The sequence below is a fragment of the Engystomops pustulosus genome, chromosome 2, assembly GCF_040894005.1.
Source record: "Engystomops pustulosus chromosome 2, aEngPut4.maternal, whole genome shotgun sequence".
Lineage (NCBI taxonomy): Eukaryota > Metazoa > Chordata > Amphibia > Anura > Leptodactylidae > Engystomops > Engystomops pustulosus.
In genome coordinates this window covers 212,156,572-212,169,876 of record NC_092412.1, presented here as the reverse complement: position 1 = coordinate 212,169,876, position 13,305 = coordinate 212,156,572, and the positions used below count along the sequence as shown (strand labels likewise).

Here is a 13,305-nt window from a genome sequence, read left to right as displayed (position 1 = left end):
GGAGAATTAAGACGGCAAAAAATGTAATGAAGAACCGCGGTGACGCGCGCCAGAGAAAAAAGCGCGGCCACGAGACGGCTGGCCGCTGGCGGGAGCGCGCGCACGGGAAAAGCGCGCTTCATCCGCTGTTTCCGTTAGGCCGGGGGCGCGCTTGTGTGGGGAGGGATAGGTGAGTGATGGGAGCACAAGTAATGGCGGCCATGGAGATCACCCAGTGCACTGCTGTCATGTCTGTCCTCAGTGCAGTGTATATGAGCAGGTGCTGATAGAGGTGTAAGTTGTGTTAGGACTACAAGTCCCAGCAGTAGTCTTACTGCACATATATGAATCCCATGTTGTCCCCCTGGGCCTGGTGTCACCTGCAGGTTGTGGCTGAGCTGTGGGTGAGTGGCAGATAATGGGCAATGGTATAAATCCAATAATAAGCCTATAGCAACACAACTGGCTATATAAGGAGTGATTTTCAGTGGTGATGAGGACCTTTGAGCAGTGATGTGACAGGCAAATTGCAAAACAAACGTCGTGTGTGAACGCGGCCTTACTGTTCAGAAAATGGCAATGTGGTTTTGCCAGCCATTCTCCATAAACAATGTGCTGTGAGAAAACTGCACAGACTTGCATGACTCTGTGGGACTGTACCATAGTATTTCAATAACGGATATGCTGTGGAAGCCTTGGCACTTCATTATGTAACCTGTTTATTTTTCAAAGCATGTAAATGTGCATTATCTTATTTAGATGCACTGTCGTCAGAGTGCTATTTGGTCCTGTTGAGAGTAAGTTCGCAGTCATATTTGCCGCTAGGCCAGTGCATGGTGGGAGGGCCCCAGCCACATTGCAGATGCGTTTCCAGTGAAACACGTGATTGATAACCAGGCCCCGCTGTTTTGCTTTTAAAGGGGTTTTCCCACAAACTAAAGTTAGGCCCTATCCATGTGATCGGTCCTAACTTGCTGAGGAGTGGGGTTCTCAGTAACGAGACCCCCACAGATGAAGAGAACGGGGGGTCCGTTGGAGTAATGGAGCAGACCGCCGCGCATGAACGTTTTGCTCCATTAATCCAGAGATCGCCGAGCGCTGTGCTAACCAATCTCCGCAAGCTCCATAGAGATTAATGAAGCAGAACAGTCATGCGCAGCCATTACTCTGAGGGAGCGATGAGTGGTCTGACAGACCTCTGGTTCTCGCAATCTGTCAGGGGCTGAGACCCCCACTTATCAGCAATTTAGGCCCTATCTCATGGAAAACCCCTTTAAACACTACAAGATACTGGTATCTGATTGCCAATCACATGCATTTCCCTGGAAACGCATATGCGATCGGACCGAGGCCTGCCCCAATGTGCTAGCATTGCGTTATGAACGCTATCAGCGCATGTGACCACGGCCTAAGGCTATATGCACACAGATGGCACATAAATCCCAAATTTTTCATTTCGCTTAATTTTTATTCACGTTTATAAACTTTTCAACAATGCATACAAAAACTTTCCCATAAAATGCAATACCTTTTTAATGGACTGGTGACTGCAGCTATTATTTGAACCGTGAGACTGATCCATTAAAATGTAGAGCTTGTCCTAGTCAGATCTGGTTTTCAGGGATCATTTTCAGGTTATAGACTTTTCTGAGGGTTGTGATAAACTGATGCCATACTGACAACAATACCAATAAAGGCATATAGGACAAAGATCAATACCCAACATAGACCAAACACTGTAAGCTATTTACAGCAATCAAGACAAATGTTAAAACGCATAAAATATTCCACAAGACACAAAAATAAAAACCCCCAGGAAGAAGTGACGGCGAAACGTGCGTCAGGGTGCTGTGGTGGTGGTCAAGCCTTTCTCCCGCAGTTTTGCATTATGTCACGCCCGGGTGGGTAATATGAATGTGTATAAAACTTGGCTCATATACTTGGTCATTATAGTGGAGATGTATTTGTATTGACTAGCTTTGGACCACCACCACACTTTTTTTTTTTTTTTTTTTTTTGTGTCTTGTGGAATATTTTATGTGTTTTAACAACATTTGTCTTGATTGCTGTAAATAGCTTATAATAAAGATTGTTGATATTTTATTCCCAACGAACAGTATTTGGTCTATGTTGGGTATTGACCTTTGCCCTATATCCCTTTATTGGTATTGTTGTTGTTGTCTTGGTGTTAGGATCTATACAGGAACTGGGTTATCTGATTGGTATTCATGATGCCATACTGATTCACTTGCAGAGAGTTCTGCAAAAGAATGCTATTTTCACAGCATATGAAACTGGTTTCATTTATCTATGGGATCCAAGATCTGTCTGCCTCCGCATGTAAAGGCTTCCCTGGTATAAACTGCAGTCCCTGTCATGGGAATGAGCCCCTTACTTGTGTACAAAGGGCTGTCTTACCTCTGGACCAATTCTCATATTAGATTTTCTACATGGACCATCTGTGATACTTGCCACCTGCACAAGTTTGGTCTGATGTCACCTCAATTCTTGTCGCATAGAAGTAAATTGGTGCGTGATAACAGAAGCTCTGCACTCGGATGCCATCCTAGTGCGGTCACATTTTCACGCATATGTTGCTAGGAGATGCTAAAAGAAAGAGGATGTAGTTCAGAGTGGTAAAAAACAGATGTGTCAATCTGACAACTTGCATGACATTTAGACTATGAATATGGATATCTGGTATGGCATCTTTCATCTGAGAGGTTAGGAGAGCGAGGGTGGCCACCCATGTACTGTTCCACCCCTGGGAGAAGGGAGGGATGGGGCTCCCAGACTTTAAGTTGTATTACTGGAGAGCTAGGGGTGTGTGTCCCTTGCTCCGCCAACTTCTTTTGTTATGGGCGAGAGAACATTTTCTCTACTAAACTGTGGGCTTTGATAAATTCACTCCCTTCTGGAATAACCTGGCCCTTTCCAAGCTCTCCTCAGTAGCCAGTGATATATATGGGTAATATATGTGAGGACGGTGTATTACGTTCATTCTAGCAGTTGGAAAAACGCTTATGATCTGCCAAATTTATTCCATCTAGTATTCCTCCAACTCCACAACGTTGTAACTGCTAAGTTTCCAGGAGAGCAGCTGGTGAAGAGCCCCTTCCCTATTTTTCCCCTTTTTCTAGAAGAACCAGGCAGAGACCTCAACTCCCACCTGGTATTGTGAGTTGTTGACAGATGAGGAGTGGGATACAGCCCTTACCAAACCCAAACTGCTCTCCCCCTGCCTTGGTGATAGGATGTTGCAAATTTATGTCCTCTACTGTGCATACTTAACCACTCAGTCAGTAAGTTCGTTTCAGGTTTCCTTCACCTTTGTCCTAAGTGCTAGGGGACCTTGGCACTTTCCTTCACCAGCTGTGGTCTTGCCCTGTGGTGCGAGGCTTCTGGCTACAAATCTGAAATTTATTTTCGATAAAATGGCAGCGGCAGTCCATGATGACCCCAAAATAGGCCTCCTCCTTGTAGACCCGGAGATATTCACCAGGCCTTTGTTACAGAAAAACTATACTGTGCCAGAAAACCAATAACTTGGTTTTGGATGGACAACTCACCCCCCAACCCTGCACAATTTGGTTTAAGATGGTGAATTCCTCCCTCTCCCTTAAAAAATGGGTCTTTATTCATAGGAAAAAAGATAAGAAATTTGATGGACGCCCCCACAATCCCCGTTTAACTGCACCACCAAGTGATTGGGTTACAGTTTCCCATTCCTGTCTTATACATACGTTATTTATACCAATGTAGCCAAGTTGTCCCTTAGAAATAAACCATTTGTCTTTGTATGCGACCACCTCTGCTGGACTGCGCAAATTTCTTTTATATGAAATGGCCCGAGATTTATTCATGTCCCACAGCCATCCTGGGCTGCTGAATGCTGAGTCCATGTGGTCAGGTGCCTCAAAAAGCGCATGTCTCAGGGATCGGTGGTGGTCGTATCCAAGGGCATCTTGTTCCTAAGGCACAACATGGGTAGATTGATGGGAAAAATTATGTTCACACAAGTGCATCCTTTTTAAAATCATGCGATTGAAGAAATGTATATATGGTAGGTTAATTAAATTAAATGTGAGTTCCCTGATAAGAATACCATTTAAGGCTGCATGGAGAAGGCCTCCAGGCTGACCCTTTTCCAGACAGGGCAGGCGAGTGCCGATTTAGATTGCAGACACTAGTGAAAATGGTTGTTAACCTTTTAAATGATTGAAAGAAAGGCTAGGGGGCCATCAAAAGCTGAATGCCTCAGAGTAAAATAAGATGGGCCAAAAATATAACTATAATATAATTTTTGGTACAAAATAAAACGGATTGCACCCCAAGTGTCATACTGACGATATGTTCAAATACGAAACAAAATGTTTTTCCCAAATTTTTATATATTTCTGTTTCAATAGTCCCAAAATGTGAGCCAAATGTCTAAGCTGCAAAATTAAAGCAGGTTCTAAATTACTTGGTGATTTGCAACCTTTTTGGTTTATTAAATTTTGCATAATTTTTGTTGTGTCCATTTTGTTTGTTGTACAATTATATATTTTTTGTTAATTAAGGGATTTTATTTCTTTTCCAATGATTTACCATCATTTGTTACTAATACTTGTTAGAAATGGAGTGTGGATCTGAATAATACATATGTGTGCATGTAATTGGTTCACAGTTTAGATACAGCAAGTACAAAGTCTTTATGAAAATAAATAGGATCTTCTAACCCCATGGGAGATATTTCCTTTCATTAGCTATTGAACATGCCTGGATGACTCCTTTGGGGTTATCTAATGGTACAAAGCTGTTAAATAGGAGTAAGGAGTGTTGTGTAAATATTGTTAGCTGCGTGGAAAGTCATATCAATATTTGAAGATGTTTTTTAAATTTTGTAGGTTTTTTTTTTTATAGATATGTTGTATCACTTCTAGGCACATGTATCTACTTGTTTAAGGACAGGAATGTAAATTGTAGTATAACTCACAAAATGGCATCTTATTTAGCCTTTTATTGTCATGCAGTTGTGCCTCTGGGGCCTCTACAAGACTGGATTAAGCGGGATGCTACTATAGCATGCAGTCTACCAGGACATTTGGGCTGCTTCTAGATTTTAAGTCCACACACCCTATGCATCCAGAAATTTCTGACCAGTCGGTTTCACAGGCTTGCTGAAATTGCACTGTGGGAATCGTTCATCTTCTATGCAAAGTTTGGAAGTGTCTACATGAGAAAACTGGATTTACCCAGAGTTTTAATGCTGCTCTATTTCTTTCTCTAGGTATATAGCATAGAACAAACGGTTTCCCATAGGGTCACATAAGAAATTGGAATGGTTTTAGAGGGCCAGACTAATATACTTCTATACAATATATATAAAATATCTAAACACTTTATTCAGTATATAACCTATCCCTACATAAAAACCGTAAATAAAACATTACAATGAATTAATGAAAATATGGAGGACCTAATTGCATCATTAATAATGAGGAGGGGAGCTCAAATTTTCCAATGAGATGTGGGTTGTACAATTCCCAGGTCTGCTATAGAAGGTGGTTTTCTATACACTACAGTACTTATGTAATTAAATGTATTATCTTTCTGTAACCTTCCCTGTCTTCTTTCTTCTGTTCAGCATGTAAAACTGAGAATTCATCATACTTCAAGCTACAACCCTTCATCTTCACTGCATGTCCCATGCTACTAAGCCATGTTAAGGGAAAGCAACAATAACTTCCGTTTCTCACCCAAAAAGTCAGAGAATGCCCTGGTAGAGGAATATAAGAGAGAACTTGAACTGGTAAAAAAAGAATTGGAAAATGAAAAATTAAGGACACAGGAAGTAAGGAAAAAGTGTACATCAGAGATAAAACGGTATAAGGAGACATTCGATAGAGAGAAGAGGAAGATTGTGGATGATTTGAAGTCTAAGTTGGAGCAACAACAAAGCCGTGAGCTGCAGCAGCTGAAAGAATCAGTATTACGAGAAAGAGAATTAGAAATTAAGCAGCTGATGAGATGGAAGGATGAGGAACTAAGAGAACTTCAAGCACTTCTGCAAAAAGAGAGGGATACAGCTGTTAGACAAGCACGAGAGCTGCAGAAACAACTGATTGATGAATTGGTGAATAAAGGTTATACGGCAAAGTCTAGCAATGCCAAAAAGTATGAACTTGAATTATCATCGGCTAGCGAATGCCATTGTAAACTTCAGGATGTCTTGTCTAAGATCCGCTGGGAATATGATAGTGAACAGGCAGCGCGCATTCGGCACCTAAAAGTGGAGCTGGACTTGGCGAGAAATCTCTTTATTAAATACATTCTGGACATTAATAACAGTAATTCATTGACTCTTTTAAAGGTAAAGGCAAAGCCATTTGATTGTGGAGAGATAAAATTTGGACGCTATTCTCTTGGTAGTCGCAACCCCAGGCCACTGTCACTAGACGAGGCATGTTCAGCACCACATCGCCACGAAAATATAAAAGCAAGGCCGCAATCTCATGAAAGTGCACTGCCAAGAGCGAAATCGCTTGAGTATATTTTCCCAGAACGTGACTCCCCACACAAATGCATTGAAAAGTTATTGAAATTCACTCCAGAGAAGGAAGAAATCCAAACACTTAATCTAATCGATAGCCATGAGAATCTAATATCTGACACGGAAGCAAAAAATGATTCCTTTCCATGGCGCTCATTTGAGAATGATGAGCACCAGTTATCTGAAAATACTAGGGAATTGTGTCTTGATATTTCGGAAGTGACCAGTGCAAATAACTGTACGTCGTCATTGGAAACCCTTGATTCCAGCCAAAGCTATGCGCTACCAAATGTTGATAGTTTGCAGCTTTTACCGGTAAGATGTTTTTTTGATTGATAATTGTGGACACGATTGGATACTTTCGATTATTACAAGATGATTGTTATTGGGTTAGATTTCTGAATGTAAGTCTGTGATCACATTATGGTTTTGCTGCTTTTTCTACAAAATGTGGTGAGTTTTGTTACAGGTTCAAATCGCAGCAAAAAAACCCCATTCTCAATAACATATTAGACAGACTGTCCTCTTCCCATATAAGTGGGGTTTACACTACAGGAATATTCGGCCTTTTAAATTGACAGATTCAAAGACCAAGTATCAGGGCAGATGGAAAATAATATTTGCAATATTGGAGATGTTTAGCGACCACAAGAAGTGTGCCCGGGTTATACAGCGGGTAAAATAAGGATTGCACACCATCAGATGTCCATAGCAGCCCATCCAAACCATGCTGGCAAATATATCAAATGAATTAATATGCTGAAAAACAGCCCTATATCATGATCTCCCCACCTTTAACCCCTTAACGACTTGGAAACATACAAACTGAAAAATAGCCATTTTTCACTCCCCACCTTCAAAAATCTATAAATTCTTTATTTTTTCCATGTAAGGCTGTGTGATGGTTTGTTTTCTGCGTATTAAATTGCACTTCATAGTGACGATAATTAATATTCCATGCCCTGTACTGAGAAGTCGGGAAAAAAAACTCCAAATGCATTGAATTTGGTGAAAAAATGCATTTAAGCCATTTTCTTGTGGACTTTGATTTTAAGGCTTTCATTGTGCGACCCAAATGACAAGTTTCCTTTATTCTTTGGATCGGTGCGATCACGGGGATACTAAATTTATATAGGTTTTTTTCAGTGTTTTCATTTCCAAAAAAAATCATTTTGCCATCTTCTGGTGCTAATAACTTTTTCATATTTCAGTGTATAGAGCGGTGGGTGCTTTTTTTTTTTTTTTTTTTTGCGACCTGTGATTACGTTTTCAATTATACCATTTTGAGGACTGTAAGGCCTTTTGATCACTTTTTATAGAATTTTTTTTAATATTTTGTAATATTTTTTAATATATTTCTGACTTCCGGCACTATTTTTCGTTAGGGGTTTACAAACCAGGTTTTAAAAAAAGGTTTTTTTAAAAAATGCAATTATTTTATTGTTTTATTTTTTTTTTTTTTACTATTTTATTTTTTTCTTTTCGGACGACCTAGGGTACTTTAACCGAAGGTTGTCTGATTTATTTTACCATATACTGCCATATTATAGAATGGCACTATATGGGGATCTTCCACATCATTTTGCACATTGTAATAGATGGGTTAAAATGTGACAGCCTCGGGTGTTTGTATGACCTGAGGCTGTCATAGTAACTGATTGCCGCCCTCCGAGGACCTCACAGGGGGCTTCTAGCGAATCCTAGCGAATCCTAGCGAATCACAGACAGCAAACTGTCACCTGGTACGGAGAGGGCTCAGCCCATGACCAATTAATTTTCACTATTGGTATATGTGGAGCCTTTGGGTAACCAATCATGGTATGTATGATGGCATCCAAAGAGTTTGTGGTACCATCTAACCAAACTATATTCTACTAGTTTTTCACAGGCATTTCTAAATATTAAGCTAATTTATACAAATCTTATATATATATATATATATATATATATATATATATATATATATATATATATATATATATAACCCCTTTTATTTAAGCCTTCAGTTGATCTAGTTGATGTTATTTTCCCCAAGTGGCAGGATTTCTAAATAAAATACATTTCAGCTCCTGTAATGACTTTTCATGACCTCTTCATGTGTTCAATACTTTCTCCTTTTGTCATATCGCATTATAACACGTAATGTAACTAATCTACGGTTTGATTTATTTGCCATTGTGGATTGGATGGGTTGTTGTAGATATCAGATTTTATCTCAGAATTTTAACTAAATAGCATGTTTAATACTTAAAGGGGTTGTCCAGGATTATATATATAGATAGATATATAGCGAGGGGGTCTATTAAAAAAAAAAAACTCTGCCCCCACTCCCTTTCTCCAGCGGTGATGCTAAATTTCTCAACTTATCATTCCCCTTCAGAAGTGCAGCAGTGACCTTGTTGATGCTGTAAAATATTATCCTGTTTTTGTAATTGCAACTTAAAAGAAGCATTTATTGAAAATCTTCATTTATTATGAAACTACATTTTCTTTGAACTAATGTTTGCAGGTGTGTTGCCTGCAGATATACTTTATTAAGAGAGATTTCACTGTCCATGTCCATATAAACAATTTATTATTTAGATTACCAATAGTTTGTGTTTAGCCTCCATATGTTTGCTCCATATAAAGCTTTGTACAGAGCACCCCCTGCAGGACGGTTGGAGGGCAAAATATACAATGTGGTGTCATGGATGTAGGTTATGCTTCATTGTGAAGTGGCTATTGACTCATCCCTCCAGTATAGTAATGATATATCTATTCTTATCCACAAATACAAATTCCAATACAAGGAACAACAATTCGAAAATAACACAAAGAAACCTTTTTACATATTTTAAAACATGTCCACCTACACTATAAAACACCTAAATAGGAATAAGAAAGTGAATGAATATATATGTTGTTTTTGTACTTTACTGTTTACTGTTTAAGTCACCATAGGTCATACTGCCGTCGCCCGCCATACCGTAGCACGGCGGGCACACAGCAGTGCCGGGGAAAGGAGGAGGGGGAGAGCGACGCTCACCCCAGCCCCTCTCCATAGGAATAAATGGTCATGTCCTATCTTTGTACGGTGCTGCACGAGTGATGCACAGTACTACTCCCGTTGGGCGCCGTGCGCCCATTGCCGTCTATGGGGGACGTATATCGTCCGTGTATTCTTCCCCCATACATTTGTCTGAATGAAGCCTTAGGGTGAGGGTGTCTACATGAGTAGCTAACCCACACTTTCTCCTCTCCCGTATGAAATGACATGGAGTGGGAAACCTTCCTTTGGCGAAATTGCAGGAACCCGAAGAATTAAAATATGTCTTCTGTAGAAACTTTATTGGCTCCTTGCGCTTTCATGTCCAGTAATAGGGAAGGTTGGCGCCCTTTCCCCATCTGAGACCTGGTAAAACATGGTGAGAAGGGGTGACCATTACACTCCTTTCAGGGTGGCGATTGTCATTGTAAAATAAGCAGAGGCCTCCACCTGTAGGGAAACCAGAAGATAAAGGTGGGGGGGCATGACAAAGACCAAGACAAATATTAACTGCAAAACCATATTCAAGTGATCTTGGAGGGGAAACCAGTGGCAACTCTGAGAATAGCACAATAAGAGTTAAAGGGGGGGGGGGGGGGGGAGGTAAATTTGCATCAAACACACACTATATACAGCAACCATCCCCCTCCAGAATACCAGGCCTCATGTACACGACAGTATGGTCTTTTCTGTTCTGTATATACAACTGTATTCTAAATACGGAAATACGGGACGTTTTGCGCCGTATGATACCTTATCCGTATAAAACACGGTTGGCTGGCAAATGTACGTGGATGGCTGTATTGCCCATTGGAATGCATTTGGCCTTTTATACGGCCGTTTTAATACGTTGTCTACATGTTCTTGTGCATGGGGGCCTAAGAGAGGAGCCTTACATGGGGAGCTATAAGGAAACACTCTTTTAACCCCTTCGTGTCTATGCCATTTTAGACCTTGAGGACCAGGCCTGATTTTAAAATTTTGCCCTGTGTCATTATAGGAGGTTATAACTTTTTGACACTTTAACATATCCAGGGGATTTTGAGATTGTTTTACCGTCACACATTGTACTTCAAAGTAATAGAAAAATTTTGATGATATATTTTGTGTTAAGTTATGAAAAAAACTTAAATTTGGCAAAAATTTCTAAAAATTCTTCATTTTCATAGTTCAAAATGTTCTGCTTTTCAGGCAGATAGTCATAGCACCCAAGTAACTTTATAACTAACATTTCACGAATGTCTGCTTAATATCGACATAGGGTTTTATGCATCCCCTCTCTTTTCTAGGTTGTTAGGAGGTTCAGAATTTTGGGAGCAATTTTTCTCATTTTTATGAAAAACGCCAAAACCCTTATTTAGAGGCACCTGCTCAGCTTTAACTGACTTTGAGAGGCCTAAACAGCAGTAAACCCCCATAAATTATGCCATTTTAGAAAGTACACCCCTCAATGTGTAAAAAATCAACTTTAAGAAGTATGTTAACCCTTTAGATGCTTCACAGTGGTTAAAACAAAATGGAGGTCTAATTTACAAGCTGTCATTTTTTTAGACAATATATTCATTTTGGCCAAAAATTAAACCGTCACAAAGTATTAAATGACAAAAAACTCCACAAAGTTTGATACCCAATGTCTCCCGAGTATGAGGATGCCCCATATGTGGCGGTGACTGCTGTACGGCCGCACGGCCGGGCATAGAACGGAAGGAGGCGCCATTCAGAGCAGATCTGCAATGTCACATCTTACAGGCTATAAAATGTTTATTTTTTTTGTAATTTGGACATATGGGGTATTATTTTTTTGTGGATGAGATCCACTTTTCAGGTACATCATTTACAGGGGGGCTCAATAGCCAATAATCAGATTTTATTAACTCTTTCTTGGTGGTGATTAAAAAAATCATTAATTCTTGTTTATGGTTTTTAGCATTTTTTTCCTCGGACGGTCACCGTACCATAAAAATAATGTGTTATTTTTATTCTATGGGTTATCACGATTACGGCGATACCCCATTTGTATGGCTTTTTTATGGTTAACTTGTTTTGCAGAATATAGAACTCATTTTGTGAGACATTTACTTGTTTTTGTATCGCCATGTAACAATGGGCAGAACATTTATATTTTTTTGTTTACAGCGCTGGTTTAGAGCTTATTTTTTGCGGGACAAGCTGTACGTTTTCTTGGTATGATGTTGGGGTACATTTTACTTTTTGATCACTTTTTATGCACTTTTTATGCGGTCAGATGTGAAAATGTAATAATTTTTGTGAGGTTTTTTGTGTTTTTTTTTTACGGCGTTCACCGCACGGGTTCAGTGACCATTTTATTTTATTGTACGGGTTGTTACGGACATTGTGATACCCAATATGTTGTGGGTTTTTTGGTGATTTTCACTTTTTTTAGGTTTTATATGATTACTGCATGGGACGGGACTTAAGGGGACTTTTATTCTTTTTAAATAAGTTTTTTTTAGTTGCACCTTTTTTTTAAACTTTTTTTTTACTGTTTTATTTTGTCCCAGGGTGGGACATGAACAAGTGATCATTTGATCACTTGTTCATTGTAATATGCTGCAATACTAATGTATTGCAGCATATTACATAGTCAGCCTATGCAGTCTGCATAGGCTGACAGCTGCACTGTTAGATCGTGCACAGTGCACGATCCTAGCAGGCAGCAGCCATAGGCAGCCCAGGGGACCTGATCGTGCCTCTGGGTTGCCATGGCAACGATCGGCACCTCCGTGCCCTGCACAGAGGGTGCCGATCGTCGCGCCGATACACCATAGACGCCGCGGTCACTATGACCGCGGGGTCTATAGGGTTAAACAGTCGGGATCGCGATAGTCGCGATCCCGGCTGTTACTGCGGGATCCCAGCTACCGCGTACCGCTGGGATCCTGCGGCGATCGCAAGGGCTCAGCTTCTGAGCCCGGGCGATCGCCATGACGTGATTCTACGTCAAGGTGCGGGAACTACCCGCATCCTATGACGTAGAATCACGTCAGGGTGCGGGAAGGGGTTAAAGAAAAAAAAAAAGAGTGCATCAAAAATTTATTTTACATAGTGGTATCTTAATAAAGTATGTTGCTTTCCAAATACATGCAACACATAAGATAATAAGAACATGTGAATTGTTTGGGGGGGGGGGGGGGGGGAGTATGGACTTGAATAGCTGGGACACCTTTGGTTTCATATTTTTTGTATTTGAAGATTTTCCAGATGCCTGTTCAGGTTATCAGACGGGCTACTCAGGACCAGTATCGCACCCTGCAGAGTCCATGGGGGAGTCGCGGGAGGTTGGGCATGGTCTCTTCTACCCCATTGGTGTCCATTCTGGCTTTGGGGCTGGCGGTGGGGTGTAATCTCCCAGTCATGGTGATCCTGAACTTGTAGTTCAAGGGTTTGCAGAAGTCGTGAAGGTCAGAGTATAACTGTAGTGGGAAAGTCTGTCCATTACGGGTGGCCAACAAGGAAAGCCACCGGAGACGGAGAGACGTAAGGAAGGGGACTTTGAAAAGGTACAATCACTTATGAAAACTTTTCGGTACACTACATGGTATAACAATGAACAATTGAGAGGTAGACTGGGAGCCTTGGAGTATAGAGGTTAGGGAAAGAGATCACCTGGAAAGGGAGGGGGGGGGGGGGTTTGTTACAAGCCGGGTGGTACCAGCAGCCGGATGGCAATGTGGATAGCTGGAATCACAGGCCGAGGTTTGTTCTTTTTATTGGTAAAGGAAAATGTAAAAAAAAAAAGTTG

General features: G+C 40.6%; 1 protein-coding gene across 13 annotated transcripts in view; it reads left to right on the top strand.

Annotated features, from left to right (window-relative positions):
• The first annotated feature begins 70 nt into the window (after positions 1 to 70).
• TSPOAP1 (TSPO associated protein 1) overlaps positions 71 to 13,305 on the top strand; it is a 97,305-nt gene continuing 84,070 nt past the window's right edge. For 10 of the 13 annotated variants that reach the window (XM_072138027.1, XM_072138026.1, XM_072138019.1 and 7 more), the window contains exons 1-2: positions 151 to 273; positions 5,609 to 6,829. In XM_072138027.1, coding sequence (XP_071994128.1) covers positions 5,684 to 6,829 — 1,146 coding nt within the window. In that variant the 5' untranslated portion in view covers positions 151 to 273; positions 5,609 to 5,683. Of the gene's footprint in view, positions 384 to 5,608; positions 6,830 to 13,305 lie in introns of all 13 variants that reach the window. The other 3 variants (XM_072138015.1, XM_072138016.1, XM_072138017.1) reach the window with 3 other exon arrangements.